Source organism: Paralichthys olivaceus, chromosome 12 (assembly GCF_024713975.1).
Source record: "Paralichthys olivaceus isolate ysfri-2021 chromosome 12, ASM2471397v2, whole genome shotgun sequence".
NCBI classification, from domain to species: domain Eukaryota; kingdom Metazoa; phylum Chordata; class Actinopteri; order Pleuronectiformes; family Paralichthyidae; genus Paralichthys; species Paralichthys olivaceus.
Window position 1 is genome coordinate 9,514,852 of NC_091104.1, and position 27,523 is coordinate 9,542,374.

General features: G+C 41.0%; 2 protein-coding genes and 1 long non-coding RNA gene across 5 annotated transcripts; 2 read left to right on the plus strand and 1 right to left on the minus strand.

The window, feature by feature from the left end:
* Window positions 1-13,284, plus strand: LOC109636341 (interleukin-6 receptor subunit beta-like). 3 transcript variants are annotated; one of them, XM_020097983.2, is made up of 15 exons: window positions 1-68; window positions 2,327-2,455; window positions 3,443-3,602; window positions 4,381-4,562; window positions 4,644-4,807; window positions 5,090-5,255; window positions 5,950-6,032; window positions 6,244-6,475; window positions 6,583-6,771; window positions 6,895-6,999; window positions 9,277-9,423; window positions 9,713-9,844; window positions 9,965-10,061; window positions 10,172-10,253; window positions 11,180-13,284. In XM_020097983.2, the coding sequence occupies exons 2-15, from the start codon at window positions 2,398-2,400 to the stop codon at window positions 11,837-11,839; spliced, it is 2,457 nt and encodes an 818-aa protein (XP_019953542.2). In that variant the 5' UTR covers window positions 1-68; window positions 2,327-2,397; the 3' UTR covers window positions 11,840-13,284. The 3 variants fall into 3 exon arrangements, with proteins under 3 accessions (XP_019953542.2, XP_069392098.1, XP_069392099.1); XM_069535997.1 differs by having other exon boundaries at window positions 15-68; window positions 4,381-4,807; XM_069535998.1 differs by lacking the exon at window positions 1-68 and having other exon boundaries at window positions 2,260-2,455; window positions 4,381-4,807.
* Window positions 5,175-14,747, minus strand: LOC138412331 (uncharacterized). Its single transcript, XR_011244774.1, has 3 exons — window positions 14,608-14,747; window positions 10,164-10,295; window positions 5,175-5,313 (listed from the first exon to the last, which is right to left on the minus strand). It is a non-coding gene; the product is annotated as an uncharacterized lncRNA (long non-coding RNA).
* On the plus strand, window positions 14,499-27,191 carry LOC109636493 (phospholipid phosphatase 2-like). Its single transcript, XM_020098239.2, has 6 exons — window positions 14,499-14,815; window positions 24,023-24,174; window positions 24,265-24,527; window positions 25,139-25,196; window positions 25,796-25,972; window positions 26,148-27,191. Exons 1-6 carry the CDS (start codon window positions 14,731-14,733, stop codon window positions 26,295-26,297), a joined length of 885 nt encoding a protein of 294 aa, XP_019953798.1. The 5' UTR covers window positions 14,499-14,730; the 3' UTR covers window positions 26,298-27,191.
* The last annotated feature ends 332 nt before the right edge of the window (window positions 27,192-27,523 follow it).

The following is a 27,523-nucleotide window of genomic DNA, read 5'->3' on the forward strand; positions in this document are numbered from 1 at the left end:
CACTCCAGGATTCTGTGTGGATGGAGTCCAACAGACGCACGTGTTGTTGAGGCTCTAACTTCGCACCGGTAAGTGCACAAGACTTTGACTCATCTGTTTCTATTTGTGTTACAACTGAAACTGTTGATTAGTTTTAGTTTATTCTGTCCAACAAATAAGAAATCAACAAGGAACAATAACTGTAATTCCCAATATAGTCTATGGTCTTTATTCCTTTGAGGTTCTACTTGATTACATTCATGATTGAATAAAACTGACCCAAAAAATAATACGTGTGTGTACTTATTTGAACATGCTTTGTTTTACGATTTGTACTTTGTGTGCTTATGTCACAGTGACACTTATATTATATTATTATATTGTGTGCACAAGATAACAACATGTGTGCACAACAACATTCTCCTCACAAGTTAATTATCTAGTCTGCACAAGATAATAAAGATATTACAGTAAATGTGCCTCAAGGAAATAAATATAATAGGGTTATTTTTTTCTCTCTGAGGCACCAGTTAATTATTAATAGGCAATATTGATTGATATTGGCAGCATGGATTTGATCCCTCATATGTTATTTGATGTAAAGTGAACACACTTGTGTTGTGGACTGTCGGACACACAAATTATCACAGATTTGATGATGTCACCTTCAGCTTGGGAACAGTTGACATAATGATAACAGGTGATACAACTGTCCTGCATGTAAACCTATCTCTAGTATATTATGGAAGTAATGCGCACATTTGATGTTGCGTACATGAGTATAATCATTTATATGTTGTTAATTCTTTTTCATTCATGCAGTGTGTGGTCGTGCTGCTGTGCTAGAGTTCTGCAAAAAGGCACGACAATAACAAAAATTTAATAATAATAATTATTGTTATTATTACTATTGTTATACTTTATATTGCAGGATATATATTTTCAATTGTTACTACTAATACTGTTGTGTGAGCTCATGTTCAGCTACAAATGGACTATGCTGTTGTTTGTACTTGGAACACTCAGATTCTGAGAAATTGTGTGTCTGTGACGAGGGAATTCCTCTGGCTTGTTGATGTACTGAAGAAAAGAAAAAGTTATTCACTTCAGTTGTAGTAGTTATTTCCACTGGTGTTTTTGTTATTATTAATATTATCAAAACTTTATTCATATAGCATCTTCTTAAAAATGGTTTACAATGTTTTCTGAAAGACAGGCACGGGATATTAAGGGGGTGATTGCAAAAAGGCATTCACATTAATAAAAGCAAAAAGATCATGAGATTATTATTACAAATAAAGATAAGTGGAAAAATAAAAGAAGAATATGATGTTAAATAAAATCAAATAAATACGAATAAAAGGGATGAAGCGTAAAAATACATGAAGACAACATAACATAAAGTCTGTATAAATGGATTCAAAAGAAGTCACTGAATCTACAAACCTTATCTCAGGTCGTGCCAAAGCCTGATGTCAGTGTGTTATAAACCATTTATCAAATGTGTATATAGGCCTTCTGCTAATCAGTGTGAAATAGTGGGACCATCCACTATCACCATCACAACCACCTGCTCTGCAACGAGCTAGATCCAGTGTGTAAGATTCAGGTGAAAGGAAACTATTGGCAGATATTTAATGTAGAATAATCCTCATGATGTTTTCACTTGTTCATTTCATCTAAATTGTCTGAATTGTAGTTTTCTTTACCCCAGAAAAGACCCTTTATATTGAAATACTTTATATTTACATCGAGGGGACCCTCTCTACGGAGGCCGCCATGTTTTTTACATGAGTCCAGACTGGACAAACTAAACACCTTTTGAGTTTTTATGACAATTAAAGGCTGCAACAGGTTCTTCTTCATGTTTGGAAGGAGATGGTGAGGTGAGGGGTGTTCAGCTGCAACATGCAACTTCAACACTAGATATCACAAAATTCTACACACTGTCACTTTAACATCTATAAATAAAACAGGGTGTATTGCATATGTCTGTCGTTATGTTTCACAATCTGGCTTTAAATAGATGAATCTGAATCACAATCAGAGTTTATAGCCACAGTTTGCACATACAGTGAATTTGCTGTGGTATGTTTGTACATAAGCATAAATATGGAAATATAAAAAAGGGAACAGTATATACATGTTATAAACACTATGTACCTTTCACACTCTCAACACATTCCTTGAAACGTTTCAAATATTGAAATGGCGACAGGACATGGTCCTTGGTTTCATGGTCTGAAAATGTTGTCAATAAACCTGTTTGACGTCCGACACTATTTCAAAGAAGTGATGAAATGTGGTTTAACCACTAAATGTTTGTCTTATTCCTGTTTTTGTACAGTCTTCGAGGTGAGTTGCTGTTAGTGTGATGGAACACTGAGGAGTACTGCAGTGAGAAGACAGACTGGGCTCATGGAGCGGAGGTCGGCTCTGGTGTGGATCTGTCTGCTGGGGGCTGGACTCGCCCTGGGTAACGCTCAGTGTCCCCTCCATCTTAATCAAGACTCAGAAATGATGATATTTGTGTTCCGTGGTCGGATGATATAAGTAATTGGATCTGGATGATGAATCAATAGTTAAATTAGATGATGTTACCAAGCAGGAGAAACTTTATACCTCAATTGGGCAATGTGTGGTTTGACCATTTATTTCAGAAACCTCTTTCCAGACCCTATGAGAGTCATCATTCTTATCAGTCTGTAGAGATTTGTAGTGCAAATGTGCTAAATCAGGTTTTGGGATTTAATAACCAGAAACTGTATATGAAGATGGACGACATGACAGCTCCTTGAAAGTATCTTGATGTCAGCAGAACAGGTCATAAACATCTGCCTCCATCATGCTAGGCTGATGGGACCAAATAAAAAAGTTAAAGCACATGTGAAATTAGTTTTTCTCATCACACTGATGTTTGTTCGAGTGCTCGTGTTTCTGTTCATTTTGGTTTAAATCAGTTATTTAAAGACATCTACTGTGCAGACTCACTGATAATCTGTCCCATTGCTGCCCAGAACATGTGATTAGTTCTGAAAATTATCTCAAACCTTATCAGCAAAAAATCACACAAAAGTTCCCAAGAATCAAGCGTTTCCTGGAAAGATACGTCCAACTGACAAAAACGCAGCAACCGGGGACAGTTACGTTGTTTTCAGGTGTCAATGTTTTATTGGGTTTTTCAGGCAGGATACTAGTTCTACTTGTTTCTTTCCCGCTAATTGTCCAAAGTACCTCTTCTACTCTTTTCTGTAATCTACTACCTGTCTCTTGCATGCGTTCGTACATCTGTTCAAACCTCTGCTTCCCCACTGCATTCAGAGGATAAATCCAGCCTCAATCCCCTCTGTCTTTAACCTGACGTTTAAAAAAACCACACAACAAAACAAAAGCTCAGCCTCCAGATTCACTGAGCACAATCTGCCCTTTCCTGCTGTTAACTACGGCCTCTCTCCATCTCTAGTCCTGCATCCAGCCTCGTCCGTTACGACCTCCAAGGCACTTCCTCGACCTCCGCGGCTGCTTGGCTGCGTGTTTCTGAATCAGGCTAACGTCACCTGCCGCTGGGAGGCCGGAGACACCTCGGCAACACACTACACCCTGCAAATTCAGAAGAGATCTGGGTGAGACTTAACACAACCATAATAAATTAAAGGTCACACTCAGTGAAATATGACTTAACATCAGTTCATCCACATTTGTTGAATATTACATTATGTTTTAGCGCTGTTTATATTTTGTATTGATGTCGGGTGATTGAGGTGTTTTATTTCACAATAGGTGAATAAAAAGGTGCATTTTAATAATCCAGATGAAGGATAATTTAGCCAATGTTGTTGCCGAATGTGTAAATTAAATTGAGTTTGTGCTACAAATCATTTTCTAAGAGTTTGTGTCAAAGGGGCAGAATTATTTATGGTCAGTAATGATATTTACAAGAGAGGGGAAGACAAACTCGTTTCATTTCATCTCATTATTGCGGCAAAATTCAACCACAACAACAACAACAAAAAAAAGTTTCCATTTCACTTGTCTGCTGCAGCCGTGAGTAAAGTTCAGACTCTGCAGAGCTGAAATAAACATTTTTTATTAAGTGGCTGGTCAGAAGGAAACAGACAAAATGACCTCAACCATAAATGATGTTTTCATCAGCATTGGTCTGTCTGTCTGTCCGCAGCGTTACACAAAACGATTGGATTGATTACTATGAAACTTGTATGAGTCAGGACATTGTGAGGACATTGAGGGTTAAGACTTGGTTTTAGGGTTAGAATTAGGTTAGGGTTAGGGTTAGCATCTTGTTTGGATGGTTAAGGTTAGGGTAAAGGGCTAGGGAGTGCAATATGTCAATGAGTGTCCTCACAACTATAAAGAGACGTGTGTGGGTGTGGGGCTGTGTAGAGCTGTGGCCTTGACAAGAAACGTCACTCTGAAGACGTTCACCTGCACCACGATTGACACCAGCTGCACGGCGGATCTCGGCAAATCATCCGTGAGGTTCATCTTTTGCATCACCATCACAGCTCATGGCCGCAGCAGCAACATATCGTCCGATCCTCGCTGTCAGCCCGGGAGGATTGAAAGTGAGTGTGTTGTGCTTCTCCAAACACGAACCCTCATGTTTTGGCCCCTAATGTTTTTCCACCTCTTTCTACATTCATCAGTAATGCTGCCTCCGGCCATTTTGAACAGCGTGAAGCCGGTGGATGAGACGCCTCAGTGTCTGCACGTGATCTGGAGTCGCACCTTGTCTGTGTTTCCTGTGTCTGACCGTGAAATCAAGAATGGGACTCTGAATTCCCAAATTGAAGTCACAGCAGAGGGGCAGGTCTGTCCCTCACTAATACTCACAAAACAGCATATAACTGCTGGAGCATTTCAAAACATCCCTCATCACTGCTGCTTAAATCCCACAACATCATTTCTCTCTTTCCTCACTGCCCCTTGTTTTACAATCACCAAATATTTCTCATAAGATGAACAAAAGGCTGCAAGGCTTTCTTGCAGTGGGTAATACAATTCTTGATATTAAATTTGTTCCACAGACTTGATGAAACAGAATAAATGAGACGATGAGATCCTCACTTTCCTCTTTCTCTTCCCTGTTCAGCTCGATATCCAGGTCACAAATGTGACAGTGAGAGACTACAGCTTCCCAGTTTGTCTCCTCAGACCTGGCACTTCGTACACCGTCAGACTCCGTCATAGTTACCGGGGCCCAGAGAGTCCCTGGAGCCCGTGGAGCAACGCGCGGCAGGGAAGGACAGCAGAGGACGGTGAGAGGATGCAGAGTTGACAAACGTTTAGTTGGTTGAATCTTTGTTTTTGGTGTTCCTGTGGGAGAGAGAGAGAGCAGACATGCAGCAGAATTAGATATGAATGTAATTATACTTTAATTTTTCTCCATTCATCCATTTTCTGCCATGTATCTGTATGGTATTTATGGATTTACCCAGGGGTCTCCTCTCATTCGTACCTCCATGACATCCTGATCAGATGCCTCTACACCACCTCAACTGTCTCCTTTAATTGGAAAGAAACTATTTCTGGAGCCTCTGAGCTGGAGTTTGTCTGCTTCTCCAACATCCACATCAACCACAGCCAATTTATAAGTATACAAGTATAAACCAGATGGGGGAACCATTATCACCCCTCCACAATTCAAGACCAAGAGCCAGTTTCCAGGTACCACCCTCGACCTCCAGGTGTCACTGAGGAGGAGTACCATCCAAAACAATGTCCAGAGTCCTTCAGGAATCCTCAAATTAACAATGAATAAATCTAATGTATGGTTTTCTTTTGGTGAAAGTAGTGATGACACTACAGGGAGATGTTTGTTCTGTGTTAACTGAATCTACTTCCCGCTGCTGTTGAAGGCTCATGTGAACGTTCTTTTCTGGTTTTACTTGTTTCCTTGATGTCTTTGTGTTCCCTCCACATGTTTTTCTTTCCCCTCCCTTCTGTCACCAGCTCCATCTGCAGCTCCAGCGTTCTGGAGGCAAGTGAAACAAACAGACAGTAAAGGGTGGAGACTCACCTCGCTGCTTTGGAAGGTGTGTTTCTACTCACATCGTATTTTTCTGGCTCAGGGTTTGAGATTGAGAGATGTAGAAATTAATTTGATTTGATTACCTTTTTAAATCACAATCTACTCCTGAATCATCCCTAATTTGTTTTCATGTCTCCATGGAATTACTCAATCATTGTGCAACAGTTTGGCCTGAGTGGAGACATCTGGTTTTCTCTTTTCTCTCTTGGGTTCAGGCTCTGCCTCCCTTTCTGGCCAATGGCAGACTTCTCTTCTATAATGTGACTTGTCAGACAGAAAGTGCACAAATTCTGAATGATCAAGGCTCCTGCAGAGATTTGCACCAAACACGTACGTCCTGTACCTTTCTCCTTCCTGCTGAATGCTGCTCCTGTGCCCTGACGGCCTCCAACTCTGCTGGGACCTCGCCACGGGCCCAAATATGGCTCCTCGGAGCCTCTGAGACAGGTACGGCCTCAATCGTCCTCCTCATGGATGAAGTCATAACGTGAAAGGTGCAGTGATAGAAGAATGCAGAAATCTCCTTATCACCATCTCCCTCGATTGCTCTGTAGAGCCACCGTCTCCGAGACAACTCACTGCCCGTCCACTGGATGACAACAGTGTAAACGTGAGCTGGACGGCTCCAGCCAAACGATCAGTGAGTGGCTTCATCTTGGAGTGGTTTGCTGTCCGAGACGAAAACAGCAGCGTCCTACACTGGGAAAGATTGAATAGTTCTCAGACAACATTTGTCATCACAGGTAAAACAATACGAGCTTCATCTGTAAAATATTTTTGCCTTTTTGGAGCTGAAATTATGACAATTAGTTTTTAACTTCTGTGCATATCGACTGATGTGTTTTTTTTATCCTTGTCTTGTTCAGAGGGAGTAAAGCCGATGGAGCGTTATGCTGTTTCTGTCAAAGCGCTGTACAGTGAGCGATGGGTGGGAAAGAACAGGACACTTCACATGTATACACGCCAGGCAGGTACGTGATCTAACTGACTGTGTTATATCCTGCTCGAACCGCTGCTTCAGAAAAGCCCAGTGTTTGTTTTAGAACAAGTGACAGTGATATCGTGGTGTGAAGTATATATATTTGCCTTTAAAGATAAGGCTGGCAATCCTTTATATTTGTATAATTGTCAACAGACTGAACAAACAACATGTTAGTCTTTTTTCCTTCTCTTCTCTGTCAGAAAAACTGGAGCCCGACCGATGTGTATTTTTAGAGACGCGATGCCAATACCAATATTAAGGACAAAAAAAACTACAATAACAAAATATCAGCAGATATTGGCATCATTTCTGAGATTATCAGAAACGCAAGACAAAAATAATGTGATTGATTATAGATATAAAGAAAACACAAGTAAATATCTTTGTAAACATTGTATTATTTCATTCAAACAGCTAAAAAAATTAATAATAATAACAAACTACAATTTATATAATGACACCATTTCTAACAGCCAAAGCATTTTTCTGCATAAACATCTTAATGTCGGTGAACATAAACACCATTTTGGATATGAAAGGCTCACATCGGCTGATTTTTACCAGCCCACTGATAAATCTGCAGGGCTCTAGAATAAACAACTCAAATTATAACCTTTTTTTTTGTAAAAAGTTCAATTCTGATATCTGTTTTACACATTAGATCAACATATCATATCTCTCTCTGATCCTTACGAAGACCAATTCACTGTGCTTTATGCATGACAAGGTCAATGTTACCTGTTTGTAAAAAGCATTATACAAACAGGACAGAAATGTCCCAGCGTACCACAATTGAAAATTATTAAAGAATTTATGTTACAATTTCAGCAAATTAGAGAAGGAGAGCTCGGATCCTTACATTACTCATGTTTATCAAAGTCAACATTTCAACCACTAGATGGAATAAAAGGCCAGTATTAATTTACACTTACTAAAAAGCTTTACCATTTGTTTTCATCAGTCACGTTTTATTTTTATAAATGATGATAAGGACTGTGCTCTACAAACAGCGTAGGCGTCTGTGTTCACAGTAAAATGAGGCCACTCTCCAGTCAACTCCAGCGTCCTACTGTTTTCATTAACAGCATTAGTTACACACTGGTAAATGTTTTACATGTGTATCAGGGATAGTCAGATTTAATCAGACTGTGTTTACTTGTGTTGAAATGCAAGGGATCAGGCACAGCTGTCGGGGTCACATGACATGAAAAACCAACATGACCCAAGCTGTGGAGCTGGTTTAACGCTGTCATTGAAAAACAAATGGCTCATATACACAACCACGGCTGATCACGCACATAGTTGGTAGTAAGACTGAAATAATGATTTAAAGCAACACTAAGTAATTAGTAACAGCGCCCTCTGCAGCCACACATGATTATTATTCTCTCTTTTCCGAGTCCATCAAACTCATTTGCAGCTGTTATCTTAAGGGATTTTCCGTCAAAAAGTAAGTTTTAAACTTTTAAGATGAACAAGCTTGAAGATGACAGAGCAATGATCATCAGGAAAATTTTTAAAAAGTTAATGCAGATTTCATACTTATTGACACATTTGAACCAATCACCATCAGTTTCTTTCTTCTGTATCTTAGCTGCTTGAAGTTACTTGTATTTTGAGATAAAAAAGTTGTTTTTAAAAAGAAGGATTATGCTCTTCTGTCTTCTACATCTTGGCCGCTTGCTGCACTTGACATCCAGACGAGGACACTGTTCTCTGTTGCTGCAGCTGCATGTGGAGTGCACCATTAGAGGCTTTTTATATGTGCACGACAAATGGAAGTCAGTTATAAATGGAGCCATCAACTGTAGCATGTCGGTCCAGTATAAAAGCTGATGACCTCACTCTCACACTGATAAACATCTGTCTATGTTTGCCTGATGGTGCCGTCCCAGTTATAGATCCTGAGACTGGAGAGGGTCAAGTGACATTAATGTTTTTCACAAGCATGAGACGAAGAAGAAAATGACAAACAGTCGAACATTTAACTGCGTAGCTTCTGTCCTGGTGTTTGCATAAACTTTACTGTCGATGATTTGACATAAATCTGGATTTTAAATGTATCCCTCCATCTGTTGCCGTGGGTAATGATGCAATCACACGATCAGTAATCACCCAATCATATGAACGCTGGACATAGTTTCAATATCTTGACTTTTTAAATTTTTTTATATAAAGCGTAAGTGCTTGGTTACTTTATCTCCCATAATCAAATCTGTCCTCAATCATCATCACCCCTCTTGCTTATATCTCTCTGCCTGTGCAGCGCCATCAGCTGGTCCTGTTGTGGAAGTGCAGCAGATTTATGGGGGCAGAGTGGAGCTCAGCTGGAGTCCTGTGCCCGTGGAGCTGCTTCGAGGATTCATCCGCAACTACACACTCTACTACACCGCTGCAAACCAGCCGGCCAGGAGTGAGTGATACGTTTACATATGATATGAAGTTTATTTAAGTTTATGAAGACAAACCAGCACAGTGCACAACAGAGCGTACATCTCATAGAGCAAGGTTTTATTATAATCTGTTTCTGGATAGATTGATTCAGGGGTTTTTTTCACTTTCAATAACATGGCAGGGTCGGGCGTCAACCCTGGTGGAGGTATATGCTCCATATTTGATTCCACCCATGTTCTTCATCACGTATTGCCAATAATTGAAATACTAGAACTAATTATTCAGTTCTAATCATCTTTTTTATCCAGGTGTGTTAGTACCTGGTAACGTTTACCGTTACACCCTGGAGAACCTGTCACCCGGAAACTGTGACATCTTTATGCAGGCCAACACTGACGCTGGTACTGGAGCAGCTGGGCCCATTGCTAATGTGCATATAGGTGAAGAAGAAACACACACACACACATTCACATATAGAATCACTAAAATTGATACAGCTTTAACGTAACTATACGTGTGTGTGTGTGTGTGTGTGTGTGTGTGTGTGTGTGTGTGTGTAGGCTCTGAGGAAATCTCAAAGATTATGTATGTCATCCTTTCCCTCATGGTGACCGGCACGCTCGTACTGGCACTGATGGTGTGCCTGGCACAAAATAAGTATTCTTAAATACTTTTTAAAATACTTTTACTATTTTGGAATCAGTCAATCTTTTTATGAAATATATACTTTTTTTCTCATTCAGTAATATTTCCAATTACCTGCGCAGGATAAAAAGGAAGCTGTGTCAATTCGTCCCTGATCCTTCCAACAGCAGTCTGGCTCAATGGATCCCAAAGACCACCTCAGAGGTAACCTGATTATTTTCCCATCAGCCCGTCTGTTCCCTGAATCTGTGGGTAAAGTCAACATTTTTAATCAATAAATCAAAAACACAATGAATTGATCCTAGTAACACAGTGTTTTTTCACAATGATGGGCACCATGTTTTATTTTAAATACATTTGTGGTAAATTATTTAGCCTTTTGAAAAGTTAAAATATATATTGTATATTGTATAATATATTAAAAAAACTCTATATTGTATATTGATAGAGTTTTCTATTATTTTTAATTGATTGTTTCATATTTTTATTTCAAGGTTATAGAACAGTCAAACTTAAAGGTTCAGTGTGTAGAATTTATCTCGTGGTGAAATTTCATGTTGCCGCTGAACACCCCTCACTCACCCTCACCTTCCAAACAAGACCTGTGGTAGCTTCAGTTTAAAACTCAGAAGATGTTTAGTTTGTCCAGTTTGGACGACTGTAAAAAACATGGCGGCCTCCGTAGAGAGGACCCCCTCCTGATGTAAATATAAAGTATTGAAATATAAAGGGCTCATTCGAGGGTAAAGAAAACAACATTTCGTACAATTTAGATGAAACACACTAGTGAAAACATCACTAGGATTATTTTATATTTAATTTCTGCCAGTAGATCCCTTTCACCTAAATCTGACACCGGACCTTTAACAGTGAATCTTTAATTTCATTAAAGTTTACATTTCAATCACTAGGCGACAGCAAAAGCTTTGCCTCATTATTTTCTCCTTGAAATACATAAACTGAAGAAGTGTTAAACTTGTACCATTGTTTTCATGAATATACATGAAAATATAACACAATATGTGCACAACTTAAAAATCGAAAAACGCTGTTGTAGCTTTGGAGACATTAAGATTTTCAAACATTAAATTTAAGAACCTTGCTTTTGATCTATTTTTCCGTCTCCTCAGAGTATGAAGCAGCCTTCGGATGCAGAGAGGACTCAAATCGAAAACTCTGAGGTTATCTTGTCTGGTGAAACTGAGCCTCTCAACTTTGACCCGAGTCAGACCACAAAGAATTTCATGATCTGTAATCAAACATATTCATCTCTTCTGGATCCTTCTGGGTTTCATCTTCCTCAAAGTGTCCCGCTGTCTGAGAAGTTGTTCAGCAGGGGCCCATTCAGAAAAACCTTCACCACTGATCTCTCCCCCTGCCCCCCCCTCTACTCCAATGTGGTCTTCTCTCACACTCACAATCCTGCAGCACCCATCCTGTCCCCTTCTCCTCCCCAGTCCCGTGATGGGCGGCACGTCAGCATCGGTGATGTGAAGCTGCCGCTCGGTGGAGACGGTGCAGCTTCACCTCAGCACCAAAGCTCCACTATCTTCTCCGGCAGTATGTCTCCATCCTCGGCCTCGCAGTCGCACCCTGCTGACGTCACTTCATCCAAACACCTCCGTCCTCAAAGCCACTGCACCTCGGGCCTGTCGCTCCGGCCTGACACCTTCACCCACCCCAACTCTCCCGCTGACAACGTTTCCTCTCTACTTCCTCTGGTTTTGGTGGATTTCTCCTACTGTTCTGTGGTGTGTGATAATCACTCATCCCCTGCTGTAAATCCATGATGTGTGCTTATAATATAAAAATGTATATTGTCTCTTGTGGCTTTCACATTTTCTCACGATGCCCTGTGAAATGCTTTACTGTGTAAAATGTGTTTCAAAGTGTCTTTAAAAAATGTGTACGTCCCCTTTGACTTATGAAAACCATCAGTTGATCATAACTTTCGAGAAGAACGATGCTGCTTTCATGTCTGGACAGTAAATATAAATACCGAGCTTAGTCTAGCATTTAGCATTAGGAAGCAGGGTGAAACAATTAGCATGGCTCTGTCCAAATGTGGTGCCGGCAACTTTAAATTAACATTTTAGGTTTTGTTTGTTAAATGTGGAAGAAATGTTAAAAACAACACAATTGGAGATAAATTGAGATTAGCTCTTTTTAGTCTTTAGGCTAAGCTAACTAGCTGCGAGTTGTACCGACTTGAGAAGTGTCTCAACCCTCTCATCTAATTCTTCTCAAGAAAGTCAGAAGAATGTTTGACAGACATTGTGTTATTTGTACTTGAGTAATGAAGGTTTCATAATGTGTTTTTGATGTTATACCTCTATACACACACACACACACACACACACATATATATATATTTATATATTTATATATAATTATTCTACAAGTTTGAGCCGTACATTGCTGGTGAATGTAAAAACGCTGCAGTTAAAGACGAGTGTAACTTTGATGAGACCAAATCAACACAGCAAACTTAAGCTGATTAGATTCTGTTAACAGCTCTACTTCTTTATATTCGTTCACTTTCACTGAGTAGCAGCTGCTTCTCTGTACTGACACAGTTTATTCTGAGTTTTGCCTTCAGCACTTGACATATTTGTTCGGTTATGGATTAACAGTTTGGACGGGGACTTCCTGGCCTCTTTGGAGTTCTCTCAGTTGGCCGATGCTGCTTACTGCAATTCAGTCGTACCACTTTCGTTGTTGTGCTACAAACTGTGATTACTCCAGAGCTAAACGTCTTTTCAGTTTATATTATTTATACATTTGAGAATGTGTCCGTTAATGTATCAGCAGCTGTTGCAACATTAAAACAGAACATGCTGGGTGAAGATTCGGTGTTTGGACTCATTTCTCCAACAGAAGTGAACTAAAAGGTTTTTGCTGCACATACCTTGTCTTCTCAAAACAACAAAAAAGTGTCACTAATAATGTGAACAATGACTGTGACAGTTCTTTTCACGTGTTCTAGTGAAGCATGATGACTGTTTACATGAACTTCACTGTGACTACATGTATGAAAATAATCTATGGAAGCCTAATCCTGCAAAAATCAGAAATGGAAAATTATAAGTACCTAGTACTAACAAATAAATCAATCCTGTTTTGGTAAATCTGAAAAATATATGTATATAGTGAGTGTAACTATTGATATATGGTGTATAATATTAAAGGTCTCATCTGTGATGGAGAAAACTAACAATAAAAAGTTGAATGACCAGTGGGATCAAAGTATTTGAAAGGTACTCATAGTATTGATTAATTCCTTTTACAGACAGTCATCAATCATCAATTCCAGGGTTTATGTCCCTGTTTGGGAAGCTACCATCCACCAAGAGGCTATGGGAATGATTAAAAAAGAAAATACTACGTCAAAGTTTGGACATATCAGGTCAGCTTTGGAGACTTTTTATGTCAGAATTTTAAATTGAAAACTGATGCAGAGTCAGAATCATGAGATGATCTAACGTTTGTACAGTTTTTAAGTGGTAACTAGAGCCACAGGATTTAGTCTCAATCCAAACATACAGTGGGAGTAGCCTTCAGTCAGTTTTTGTGCCAAATGGAGAATTAAAATCCTTCATTTTAGGCTCAGTTTCATTCACTGGTTTTAAATCTCCACCGACTCTCAGGTTCAGGCTGTTCAAGGTGAGTTGTAACGTGTTGTTGCCTTTGGCCACAAAGTTAAGTACGCAGTGGAGACGGAAATTTTTCATTTCACTGCTTTCAACTGATTCAAAATCCAGAGTCCGAAACATAGAAAGAGAAAGTGAAAAGAAGTTGGTGTGTGTGTGTGTGTGTGTGTGTGTGTGTGTGTGTGTGTGTGTGTGTGTGTGTGTGTGTTTGTGTGTGTGAGTCTACTTCTGTCTATATTTGCAGGACATGTTGGGAAACATTGTTATGTGACACCATCAAATCTCTATTTTCTCATGACTGTTTTGAATGCTGTTTTTTAGTTGGTGAGTCATTCCTTGATTTTGATCTGTCACTGGTCTGTTGCACTTCAATCTGTCCAGGTTCTCACTTTCTGACACACCTTTAAAAAGACAACTCAGGTATAACTCATGTTGTGGGGACCTTAATCTTTTCAACGCACTCACTATATGGGAACTTGTCTTAAAAATAAAGTAAAGTCCCCATACTGTAAATGATTTAAGATGACGACATGTTTTAAAGTTAGGCTTAGGTTAGTCTGAGGTTATGTCTAGATTATGCTTAGGTCCAGGTTTGGTTTAGGCTATAGTTAAGCTGAGGGCTGGGGACTATAGAGCAATTATCCAGCAAATCACTGTAAATCAATGGGGGCACGTGTGTGTGTGTGTGTGTGTGTGTGTGTGTGTGTGTGTGTGTGTGTGTGTGTGTGTGTGTGTGTGTGTGTGTGTGTGTGTGTGAGTTTGTGTGTGTGTGCGCCCCCCTCCGTGCTTAAAGAGGCCGGCCTAAACCAAGGACTCAGCTGCGCGTCCTGTGGCTTCGGCTCACCTGAAGCGCGCAGGCAGACAGACAGACAGACAGACAGACAGACAGGCGGCAGACAGGTACTCACAGGAGCCGGAAGAACAAGGACCGTGTGGACTAATATTTCTGAGAGTCCCTCCAGCTGTTCCTTCCAGTTCCTCACTGCGCCCTCTCTGCTTTAAACGCGCTTTTTAAAAATTAATGTAGGTGAATGGACGCTGGAGGAGGAAACATGAGCGAGCAGGGAAAGAAGAAGCTGATCCTGATCGTGGTAGATATTCTCTGCGTGACTGTGGGTGAGTTGTGTTCCTCTTCTCCTGACAACATGGCTGAAAGTCTGATCCTGTGCGTTCCTCAGGATTTGTATAGAGATAAAAACCCAGCTCGCATTGGGAAGTTTGCGCAGTGACGCGCGAGATTGCCCAACACTGACACAGATGATTTATAGATCTATCACACACAATCCACATGTTGCCTCATGGAGCTTTGTGCAAGAGCAGGAGAAGGTGCTTCACTTCATGTTTGAATAATCTACTTTCAAAACACAATTCTCAGACAGTGGTTTTATCCTCAGAAGCTCAACTAAACTCTGCAACTCCTCATTTGTTTCATCTTGTTTAAAATAAGCCAAACACAGTGTTGCACAAAACTGAGCAACAACACTTCTGGATACTTGTGTTTGGGAATTCTCCATAAAAAATCATTCATCTTATCTCAGTTTCAGGCTTTCACAGAGTTGGTGATACACACAGTCTGATTTCTGGCTGCTTATTGGATTGAGTTGTGTGTGGTGCATCTCTGCTTGTCTCTGTGTGTCTCTGATGATGAATTACTTCCATTCTCTGTGAATGCATTCATGCTTGTTTGCACATTTTTCCCTCCTGCACATTGTGGCCCCTTTTTTTAAACTTGGGGTCAGGAGGAAGAGCAAAGATCATCCACCATGAATCTCTCTCTCTGTGACAGTAAATCCTGTTTTGGAAAGTGTGTGTGTGTGTGTGTGTGTGTGTGTGTGTGTGTGTGTGTGTGTGTGTGTGTGTGTGTGTGTGTGTGTGTGTGTGTGTGTGTGTGTGTGGGCTCTTGGGTACTGCATGTTATGTGTGTTGAGTACTGTACAGGGAACAAAATGCTTGTTGCGACCTGCTCTCCTCTCTGAAGATGACACCGAGTCATTAACAGAGTAGACATTTTCCAGCTTCTACTTTGACGGCAAAGTCGATTTCTTCTTTTTAGTTTCTCTGTAGTTAGGTGTGAAATATGAGGTCAAAAGTAGAACTTGCATGCAGTGGAATGTGTGTGTGTGTGTGTGTGTGTGTGTGTGTGTGTGTGTGTGTGTGTGTGTGTGTGTGTGTGTGTGTGTGTGTGTGTGTGTGTGTGGTTTGAGGGAGGATTTTGGTTCTCCTGGTAATCATTGTGAGAGTATTTTGGCTGGTCCACACTAGTTCAAAGGCTAGTTTAAGAGTTAAGATTGGCTTTGGTCAATCATAAGATTGGTCCTAATGAGGCTCAACAAGTTAGTTCAAGTTAGGGGTAAGATGTGAACTGTGGTAAGGTTAGGTCTGAATTGGTCATCATGGTTAGGTTAAAGCTTTGATTGCATAAATACTAACAAGGATAATTGTGCAAACATGAGTGTGTGTGTACTAATTTTTGTCACCTCTCTGGGACCTTCTCCAGGACTGACCTAGTCAGGACCAGTGGACCTGTTGGGGACCAAACCTCTGGTCCTAATGAGGCTAAACGTACTGGTTAAAGTTAGGTTCAGGTCAGGTATGAACTGGTCATGGTTAGGGTAAAGTTTTGGTTGCAAAAATCCTAACAAGGACAGTTGTGCAAACCTGTGTGTGTCTCCAGTTGTGGACCCCTCCACAGAGCTTGTGTGTGTGTACACCTGACGAGGAGTCCACCGTCTGCGTGGGAACGATAATGATTTCTCAAACATGTTGATTCTATTTTAAAGTAAGTCAAGTTGTTTCTGAGGAGTCAATGTCAACCTGGGACTTAAGTAATGAATGAAATCATGTAGGAATACATTAGAATTAAGTCCAGTAAATCACACTGTTGAGAAATCAAGTCAGGGATGAGGCTTCGTTTTTTTCCCTGCGGTGATTAATGACGAGTAGTTTACAAAGTATTCAGCTGACTAAGCTTGAGGTTCATCTCACAGTCAGAGGGGTGTGAACATCACTTGTACGTAAATTTATTTAATTTGAAGTTTTGTACTCTCACTCATTTCAGAGCAGCTCAGAGATAAAGTAGGTGGTTATTTATTATTTATTTATACACTTATTACCAGATAAAAATCAATCTGTGCAGACAAACTCAAAAAGTTTGAAACCAATACAATAAATACAATTATGTAACGATAGGATCTGATCTGTGCTCAACACTAACAGATACATTATTATGTAAATCTAATGATCAAACTACAGCTGCAAGTTGAATAGTCGAGCAAATTTAGATTAATCTGCCACTATTTGTGAATTGTTTAAATATTTGATGGTTTCAGCTTCTCAGATATTAAAATCATCACATTTTCCTGCTGTTTATAAACTTTTATTGGACTAAAAAAAGAAATCAAACTACAATAATCATTTAGTTTTTTATATAAATTGTTTTGTCCAGTTATGTGTCAAAGCATCAAATCTTCACGTCTGACAAACTCGAATCATTCGTCACTTTTGCTTGAACGATAAAAATAAACAGATTATCTAAAAATATCTGCTGATTTGTTAATTACTGATAAATCAATTCAGCTGCACAAATAAGCTGAGGTAAAATCTGGAGCTCTCGTCTGTAATACAGCTTTAAATAGAAAAAATCAACAGGTGAGGTCAAGAGGAGGAGAGGAGAGGTGGAACAGAGGGGGAGAGAGTAGTAAAATGATAAAAACAACAAAAGTTATATATATATATATATATATATATATATATATATATATATATATATATATATATTACAGACTAGGAGGAGTCATTGTGCACCTGGGCTGTTTGAGACTTGGTTTTACGATGAGGATTAGGTTTAGGTATTTAGTTGTGATGGTTAGGGGCCAGTAAGTGTCCTCACTAAGATAGATGTACAAACGTGTGTGAGTGATATGATAAGAATGTGCTGAATGTTCAGATTGTAACCCCATCCTGCCGTTATTTGTTACCACTGCACAGTAACACAACTTCCTAGTGTAGTTTAGATCACACACACACACACACACACACACACACACACACACACACACACACACACACACACACACACACACACACACACCAAGGCATAGACTATATACAGATCATAAACTGTATATAAAGATAGACAATATAACAGCTCCTGTAAAGTGAAGCCAAAACATCTTGATCGCCCCCTGGTGACTGCATCTACCGATGGAACCTCGACACATCGGCTCCACACCACGATCTCTACTTCACGAACTCTGACACCAAAATATGTCACAAGTATAAGATGGCCACACCCGTACGTGGAATGTTTCGGCTTCACTTTTGTGCATTGGGAGGGAGTGGACACGTGACGGCCATCTTTATATCCACTCTATGGCAACAATGTTTTCTGTCATTTGTATAAAAAAGAAACGAAATCAGCAAGAGGAAGAACAGGAAAGACGTGGAGATGTGTCATCCATCTTTGTTTACAGTCTACGAGCCTGGTGAGCTGGTTCCCAGTGTTTTTGTTTTTGTACTAAGCTAAGCTAACCCCCTGTAGTCTGTACTGTTCATCTTTCATTTACAGACATGAGAACGAGGTGAATAAACCTATTTCCCAACATGTCAAACTATTTTGTTTTGAAAAAACCTTCCGTTTCCTGTTATAGAGAGGCCGAGCCCAGCTGTCGCTTCACTTTCCCAGCACACACACACACACACACACACACACACACACACACACACACACACACACACACACACACACACACACACACACACAGATCACTGGGATCATAGTTTAACCATCGCAGTTCTCTTATGACTGACATCTCTGTTTGTTTGTGATCCAGAGTCAAAAGGACATTTATGAAATCATCAATTCGATTTCCTCATATATTGCCGACTTGTGTACTCAGTACTCACATTATCCAAAATGTCTCCAACAATGTTTAAACCCAGAGAAATCTCCATTTTTATTCAAGGTAACAAGATGTCTCATTTTGTTCTCCTTTTAATTGCGCCCTGGCCGCTTTGCTCTTCTCTGCTATAACTTCAAGGGCAAGTGACGTATAAGACGAAGGAAAAACAAACTGCGAGCCGCTCATTTCCTCCTTCTGCTTTGGGAAAGTTTAACGATTATTTTTTTCCGTCTGCTTCATAATATGAATAAAACTTTTGATACCTCATCTGTGAATACGATTTGTTCCTGAGTCACATCTAGTAGATTTGCATTGGCAATGGAGAAAACAACTCCCATGATCCCACGCTGCTAAGTCTTTCTGTTGTTATGATTGAGAGACCCCGAGCAGTGGAATTTGCATATTGTAAGTTTAAGCATGAAAAGCTATTTCGGCATTAAATCGTTTTATTTATTTTTTATTATAAAAAAAATGAGTCAGTTTAAAGCAACATTCTAGTTTAATTGAACATCCTTGCCTCACACAGCATCAGTCAACTTATCTCAGCTTTACATGTTGAGAATAAGATGAAAATGTTCAGTGACAAAAAGAACACGTGAAGATCGATCAGCTGCTCGTGTGCACGTTCACTCTCACTGCTCATCACAAACCCACGATTCATCCGAAGAGTCACAGAAACTCTTCAGATGTGAAGTAGAGTCATGACCGACAACAGCTGCTGTTTATCTCTGCAGATTGTTAATGTGACACAGTAACATTTTAACTGAAGGGAAGCTGCTCCTTAAACTGCTTTATTAGCACACACACACACACACACACACACACACACACACACACACACACACACACACACACACACAGTCTGCTTTTGCCAAGTGTTTGTCAAAGTCAAGTAGACAGTGTTGACTTGTGCTCTCTGACATTCCTGTGTGAAAATAGGTTTTGTGTGTGTGTGTGTGTGTGTGTGTGTGTGTGTGTGTGTGTGTGTGTGTGTGTGTGTGTGTGTGTGTGTGTGTGTGTGTGTGTGTGTGTGTGTGTGTGTGTGTGTGTGTGTGTGAGTGAGAGAGTGTGTGATGTGGCAGTTGTTTGACAGAGAAAGTTACATTTTAACAAATTACTGTATTCTGTGTATTTGTTTAAAGGTCATTGTCAGTGTTTCCCTCTCACTTCGCAGACTTCGGTATCATACACTGTTTATAAAGATGAACAACTCAATTCGGGGGCCACGTCCTTCAGAAGCCACTTTTGTAGACCAATTACATCCCAGCAGGGCGACTAGACTGAACCAATTCCAATTCTCCTCTGAATGGGGCCTACAAAAGGTGTCCTTTGGCTGTAAGGGGGGGTCAAGGTGTCTACACAGCCATTGGAGGATGCAGCCGACGACGCCTGTGTAGACTGGGTCCTCTGAAGGATGCTGCCGCTGAATTGAGACACAGCTTATGATCACATGACAAATGTTTCACTGAAATAACTGAAGACAAAAGCTCCACTATGAGCTGTGAGACAGACAAGATACCAGCCCTTAAAGCTGAGTTAAAGGATGAGTTAAAAATGTTTTGAAAAACTCTACTTATCCACACACAGTAAGGTTGTTTTCCTCCTCAATCATGCAGTCGACAACAGTATCCTATATATATATTTTTTTTTTTTTTTTTTTTTGGGTTTGTATAGACTCATATGTTTAAGTTTAGGAAAAGATTGTAATCTGGTTGAATACAATGACTCCAACATGTTTATTTCTTATAAACAATAAAACCATGACTAAATCACCAGTCTGAAAGGATCAAGTTTGGTCTGAAGGTAAAACATGAGGATTTCAGGAAGAAGTCCAAACTAAGTCTAATAATATTGTCTCCTCTTCTGTGTTATCTACAGTTTACACTAACAGAGCTTTAATGAAAAAACATGTGATTCCCAGGCTTAAAAAGGTCTAAAATAATACGGAATCCACCTTTTAAATAAGTTGTTGTGATAAAAAGCAAACTAATCTCTTTTCTGGGATAAAAAAAGGAAAGAATTCCTTATCACTCTGAGTCGTTCTGGACTTTCCCAGGAAAAATCCCCAGCCTCACAGGAAGTCAAGCACTTTCTTTGTAGATGAACCCTTCCAAATAAAAGATGAGCGATGAAGGCTATTGTACCGAAAACAAAAGCTGCGTCAACAAAATGACTAAAGACGTCACATGTAGCACTAGATTTCTCCAGAGCGCATAGCAGAACAAACGCACCATTCAAAGGCTAACGTCTAAAAAAAGTTTCCAAAACAAACGTTAAGAAAAATCCTCAAGTTAAATATTGGTTTTATCTGAGCACCTCAGTGTGATGTGATGAACCAGTCACGGATCCCCGTCAGCCAACAGACTGCGAGGTCACGCGGTCGAACCACAGACCTCACAGGCGTCTGCTGAGATTCGCCGTCGGACAAATGTTCGTGAACAGAACTGTTACCTGCGTGAGGTTCTTCAGTGAACGTGTCAGAGGCTCGGACACTCGTCTTGAGAGCTGAAAAACAGGAACGCTTCCCGCTTCCCGAGGGGTCACGGGTCGAGGGGAAGTTGTACTTGTGTCTGATCCCAGATTCCACCATGTTTATTTTCTCAAAGAGAAATCAGGGCTGCGCTCTTTCCAGTGGAGATTGTGAAAGCGTAAAACAATACTTTCCCTTCTTCCTTTTTGTAAATTATTATCTCCCCTGCGGACTGAAGGCAGAAACTCAGAAACTCTTGTGTTAGTCTCTGTAGAAAGAGAGACTGGAGCTGCTTCTCATTGATGGCAGATGCTAGAGTACAAGTTATTTGTAAAACGTCAGAGTAGAATAAGAAATAGTTTTATTACAAGTACATATCCTCCAGTAAAATAAGTAATAGGAGTTGAAATATACCAGAGAAAATGGAAAGTATTGATGGTGAAGAAGACAGTAAAGATTTAAGGACGGATCATTGAGGCTGGAAGAAAACACGGAAGGAAAATGTAACTGAGGAAGCAATAATGAAAACGACAAAAAGGAATCGTTAGCCCAAACTAAGATAACGTACAATTACATCACAGGTTAGGCTGAAAAACACCAGTTATTGATTTGGGGAACGAAGCTGGTGTGACCCAGTCTGTGGGCGGGGGGGGGGGGGGCTGTAAAAATATACAAGGTCTTTCTGGAATAATAGAGCAGATAAAAACATGTCTCTGGGTTCAGCTGCTCTAACTGGGGGCTTCATTGAGTCTGCTGTTCGATAAGTTTAGTGTGTGTGTGAGTGTGTGTGTGTGTGTGTGTGTGAGAGAGTGTGTACATGTTTAAAGGCCACCACCCAACTCTGTCCACTCCACCCAGGCAATAACTCCAGAGACTTGTGGAACCAGCAGCCTCTTATCTCAGTGTTATCCTTGCACCCTGCAGAGTAAACAGCAGCGACAGAGCTGTGAGTACGTTCGACCTCCTGGAATAATGACCTCTGAGATGTGAGCAGATTAAGAGGGAGGGCCTCCTGCTCGTCATCACAGATCATCAGTGGCACTTGCTCAGAGATGGCGGCAAATATAGATTTTTTTTGTGCAGACCCAGATTGATTCTCTTTAATCAGACACATTGAGGGGACTGAATGAATGTAAGGTGAGTTTTGAGTCCTGGTGGAGGTATGAACTCTACTGAGGGACGTTCTAGATTGTTTAATTAGTTTATGGTCTTTTATGTAGCAGGAAGGGGAGAAGAGGAAACACTAGGTATAAATGTTCACACCTGTACCTGACAGACTGTGTGTGTGTGTGTGTGACCTCAGACATAATTCCCACTCTTCGCCACATATGCACACATGACATCACGCTGGAATCACCGTCACTAAATGACCTGTCCTGGACGTGTTTTCCTTTCTGTGTCCTCATGTGGTTTCACTCAGTCAGAGCGACGGTCACACACTCTGGAAGAAGGAAGCAATCTGTTATTGTTGAGCCTCTCCTATGGCATCACCCAGTAAATATACGGTGCCCGCTTACGAAAACAAACCCATCGCTCGCTCTTATTGGTTCCGGCAGCTTCAGTGAAAACAGGAAAACTATTTAAAGGTTGTAGTGTACAAAGTTCCTGACATCACTCTTGTAGATTGGACTATTGTCCTGCTCAGATTTAAGAGACGTGTGTGTGTGTGTGTGTGTGTGTGTGTGTGTGTGTGTGTGTGTGTGTGTGTGTGTGTGTGTGTGTGTGTGTGTGTGTGTGTGTGTGTGTGTGTGTGTACTTAGAGAAACTGTTAAACCCAATGTTTGCCGTCTGTGTTCACACACAGACCAAATATTTCTCACTGCAGAGACTATAAATACATGAGTTTTAAAACCTTCTGTAGGTTTTACAGCACGTTTTATCTCTCTCTCTGTGTGTGTGTGTGTGTGTGTGTGTGTGTGTGTGTGTGTGTGTGTGTGTGTGTGTGTGTGTGTGTGTCCTGGCAAAGGCCTGAACTGTGGCAAAAAGTGCCCCAATGTCAAAGGTCACGGTCTTCCTGCCCAGTGTGTCTCCATGGTGACCTGTGGTTCCTGCCCTGCGGAGGTGACGCTGCTGCCACTGAGCTCGACTGATGACAAATTCATTAACTTGGCAGAGTGGAGCCTCCTGCCCAGAGCCAACAGATTAGTCCGTCGCTGTGTTCTTAGCTGTTTCCTGAGCTGCACCTCATTGTGCTGAAGTTCATGTTTGACTTGTCCGTTTGGAACTGAAGTGTCTCGGCTGCTCTCGGGACGGGCCCCCGGCCAGGAGGGGGGCGCCCAGGCGAAAGGGACCTGGGGGCCAAAACCCAAGAAAAACATGATACCGACCATACATTACAAAGTTTAGGCATAAAGTCATGGAGCTTCCTTAGGTGCTTTCAGATCAAGTCTCCTGTACGTAACCAATCATAGACTTTGGGTTCTCACGAAATGATTCTTGCTGTGGATTAATCAGCTGTTCTTGGGGGCCCCTCTCAGCTCAGGGCCCCAGGTAGTTGCCTGCATTGCCTGAACTATTGCAACGCCCCAGTGGACAGCACATAACAATACATTGTGGTTCCCAGAGGGGACAGTAAAATCCCGGTCTTCACTTCTCATTATCACTTGAAACAAACATTAGGGGCCTTTTCTTTTTTTGGAGTCGTCCACGAGGTTAAAAACAACCTGAGCAACAGCTGAAGCCTGAAAGGAATCACTGCAGCTGGTTAACATCTGTGTTAATGAGTCTGCCATGCGCACATCAAGGTGCATGACTGTAATGACTTTCCGTGGACTCCATGCAGAGGAAGGCACCGCTCTTAAAAACATTACTGAGGTCTAAAGTTTGCCACAGAGCTTCTTAACACTGCTGGGAAAATGTTTTGTGGACTGATGAAACTAAGGTTGAACCTTTTGCAAAGAAAAGTAAAAATAAGTCCCAGGTTTATCAGGGCGTCGTCTCCTCTCTCTGCAGCCGCTCTGCCCTCGGCCATCCTGACGCTGATGTTCAGCCCGTACCAGAGAGGAATCTACTGCAACGACGAGAGCATCAGCCATCCATACCGCAGAGACACCATTTCCCACGGGGCCATGGCTGCAGTCACCATCACCTGCTCCATCGTCATCGTGAGTCCATGACGATGTGATTTCTCCCAAAGTAAAGCAAAAAACATCAAATCCATGTTTCACCTCAAACGTCTCTGTACTTCCTCTCAGATCACCACAGGAGAGGCGTACCTGGTGCACACCAAACGGCTCCACTCCAACTCCCAGTTCAACCAGTACCTGTCCGCTCTCTACAAGGTGGTGGGCACCTTCCTGTTCGGAGGAGCCGTCAGCCAATCCCTGACCGACCTGGCCAAGTTCACCATCGGTCGCCCCCGTCCAAACTTCCTGGCCGTGTGCGCCCCGGTCAGCTGCAACGGATACCTGCTGCACATCAACTGCACGGGAAACTCCCGCAACGTGACTGAGTCCAGGTGCTTCACTCAAACACTACACGTCCATCAACAGCTGGAGTAGATTTACATGAACATAGAGATAAACGTTGGTTGGATTTGAATAGTTGAAGTTGTGGTGTGGGAGTAGATTTTGTCAGGTCATGTGTTTCTGCCTCTCAGATCAATTTTCTCTGTTTGACTGTACACGCTAAATGAAATGAACAGGTTTGGGATTTTAATCAATAAAATGTTAAAACTTAATTAAAACAGTAAGATAATACAATTATTTAGGAACAACTCAAGTCTGACTCATTGTAACTAACTATTAAATATCTGGTTCTGATTGTTTTTTCATTGGACTTAGATTTTTTGATTTCTGCATTATTCCTTGAGACGTTGACATAATTTTACAAAATGCCAATCTCACAATGTTAAAGAAAGTGGGGAAAATAATACAAAATATTCTGGATCAACTCCTCTTATTGAATCCACTCCAAAAGTTAATGGGTTCTTCTCAAGAAAATCATTTTAGTAGTTTTTAGTAGTAGTAGTAGTAGTATTGTATTAAAAGGTATTATCACTCAATCATAATATTCATTAAAAACATGTGAGTTTGAATTCTCTTCTCTGTTTCCTTTGGTCTCCCTCAGGTTATCGTTCTACTCCGGCCACTCGTCCTTCGGGATGTACTGCATGCTCTTTCTGTCGGTGAGTGATGCCGTCGTTGTGTGAGACATTTCGTGGCTGTGAAACGTGTGTTTACCAAACACACCCACAAGTGACTCAAAACAGGGGAGGGTGGTCACGGCAGGCACACGACTCCGGTTCTAAAAACATCATTGTTGTAAAGCAACACACGGCACAATGGACGGAAGTCTGCATTTATTAAAGCAACACTGCAGATTCTCAAATTCTTATTTTGCATAATTCGATACTAAAAGCACCGATGGGAATGTCGGGGATAAGAAGTCATCAGATAAGGATAGTTGCTAAATAACAGTTTTCAAGCCAACAGCAGAGATTCGAAAGAAAATGCAAATCAGTAAAAATTGAATCTTAATTCAACCTAATGTTCAACGAATGTGGCTTAAATCCTGTCCAGTTAGAAATGATGTTTGAACCTAAGGGCATTCATTTGTCGGCTAATGTTTGGGTCAGGATTTGGTTGCTCTTTCATTTTAGTTGCATAAATGTAAAACATGTGGATTTTGTTCAAATATAATTATCTATATAGTGTCAAACATGCAAGTTACAAACACAGAGGTTTGGATTCAGGTTTTGAAATGTTTCATGTCGTGTGTGTGCAGCTCTATGTCCACGCCCGGATGCAGGGGAAGTGGACGCGACTGGTGCGACCGACCATCCAGTTCTTCCTGGTGGCGTTTGCTCTGTATGTGGGATACACGCGTGTTTCGGACCACAAACATCACTGGAGCGACGTGCTGGTGGGGCTGCTGCAGGGGGCGCTCATCGCTGTTCTCACTGTGAGTGTGACCCTGTGTTCGGTCATTGGTATAAAAAAAGATATGAGGAAAATGAGCGTAAAAAAACCCCAAAGTTAAGTTTGACAAAGACGGTATTCATTACAGAACTGAATACTGTGTTGTTTTTACTTCACCCTCATCTGACATTACCTTTTTAATATATTTCTCCACTCAGGTTCTTTACGTCTCCGACTTCTTCAAGCAGCGACCTCTGCCCTGCACGCCGCCAGACACTGCGGAGATCGAACAGCTCGAGCGCAAGCCGAGCCCACAGCCTCACGACTCGCAGCATGGGAACCACTACAACTACTCCAGACCCGTATGAGCACCTGACTGAACTCACTCACCTGGGCCGGCGCTCTCCAACAGCAGCTTCAGAGAAAAATAACCACAACACACTGCAGTGACCACTAACTGGATGTTCAGACCAGACCTCTCCACTCTGGAACCTCCCAACACGTTCAGATTTCTAAAAACCTGTCGGAATAGAATCTCCATCATCTGCGTGTCTTTATGGAGTATTTTTATGTGTACATGTGATGTACAATGATCAAATATATATATACATAAATATTTTTAGGATTTTTAGGAAGTTTCAGGTTTGTTCGGGGGGAAATTACGCCGTGAGTCTTGAGGGTAAATCGCGCAAAGACTGCAACAAGATTTCAAAAGAAACGCCAACAAAACCATTTTTCCTGAGACGAAACCTTGGAGACTGAATGTTTTCTACTTTGTTTCTTTCCTTACACTGGAGCGAGTTTACTTGTCCCTCACTAGTGTCTCTATCTTTTAGAAGGTGTGCATGTGATAACGATGGACTGATTCAGCCATCACACACAGAGTACAGTGTAGTGCTCACGTTTTTATTTTGTTAAGAACTCGTCTAATGAACTGTGTAGCTTTTAAGAATGATTTTATTACCACTACTTTACAGAGGCGTTACTGTGAACCTTTGTTCTGGATGTTTTTCTTCTTTTATAGAAACAACATGATATTAAACTATATTAAAACAACAACCAAGGAGACGTTACTGGAGTGTATTCATCCCGAAACGCACTCGTTTGTCTGCCTTTTCTTTCAGATACAAACTGAAAACACCTTTATGGACCTTTACTTTATATCATGTGTAACCCATTGTGAACCTGCACATACTGTAATCATATCTGTACTTCATCCTGATGTTTGTTATGTGTAGCTTCTCCATAAACACAAGCCAGAACATCATGTGTGTGATTATTCCATCATAAGGGAAGAAAGAAAATGGAAATGAGTGATTTGTGGTGACTGTGAGTGAGAAAGTAACTTTTCATCAAGGTGTTCTCTGCACAACACACACGGTGGCGTGTCGTTTCATGTCTGGACCTGCTGCTGGCGGTTGTGGGATTCCTCAGCAGCGGAGGAATGGAGCTGTTGAGCCACATCAGGCTTTTACAAAAAAAGACAAAACAGCTGTATGTTCTTACGAGGTCGATCACAAAGGTATAATCCTCTCTATGGGGGATTTGTAATACACGATGATGCCAAGACCTTTTAATTCCAAATCCTAAAACC

Excerpts from the sequence above, each read along its gene's own strand:
- LOC109636341 (XM_069535997.1), top strand. The coding sequence starts at position 2,398 with ATGGAGCGGAGGTCGGCTCTGGTGTGGATCTGTCTGCTGGGGGCTGGA. Across the intron at positions 9,424-9,712 it reads TGCAAACCAGCCGGCCAGGA|GTGTGTTAGTACCTGGTAAC; the intron begins GTGAGTGATACG and ends TTTTTTATCCAG. Across the intron at positions 10,254-11,179 it reads TCCCAAAGACCACCTCAGAG|AGTATGAAGCAGCCTTCGGA; the intron begins GTAACCTGATTA and ends CCGTCTCCTCAG.
- LOC109636493 (XM_020098239.2), top strand. The coding sequence starts at position 14,731 with ATGGACGCTGGAGGAGGAAACATGAGCGAGCAGGGAAAGAAGAAGCTG. Across the intron at positions 14,816-24,022 it reads TATTCTCTGCGTGACTGTGG|CCGCTCTGCCCTCGGCCATC; the intron begins GTGAGTTGTGTT and ends CTCTCTCTGCAG. Across the intron at positions 25,973-26,147 it reads CGCTCATCGCTGTTCTCACT|GTTCTTTACGTCTCCGACTT; the intron begins GTGAGTGTGACC and ends TTCTCCACTCAG.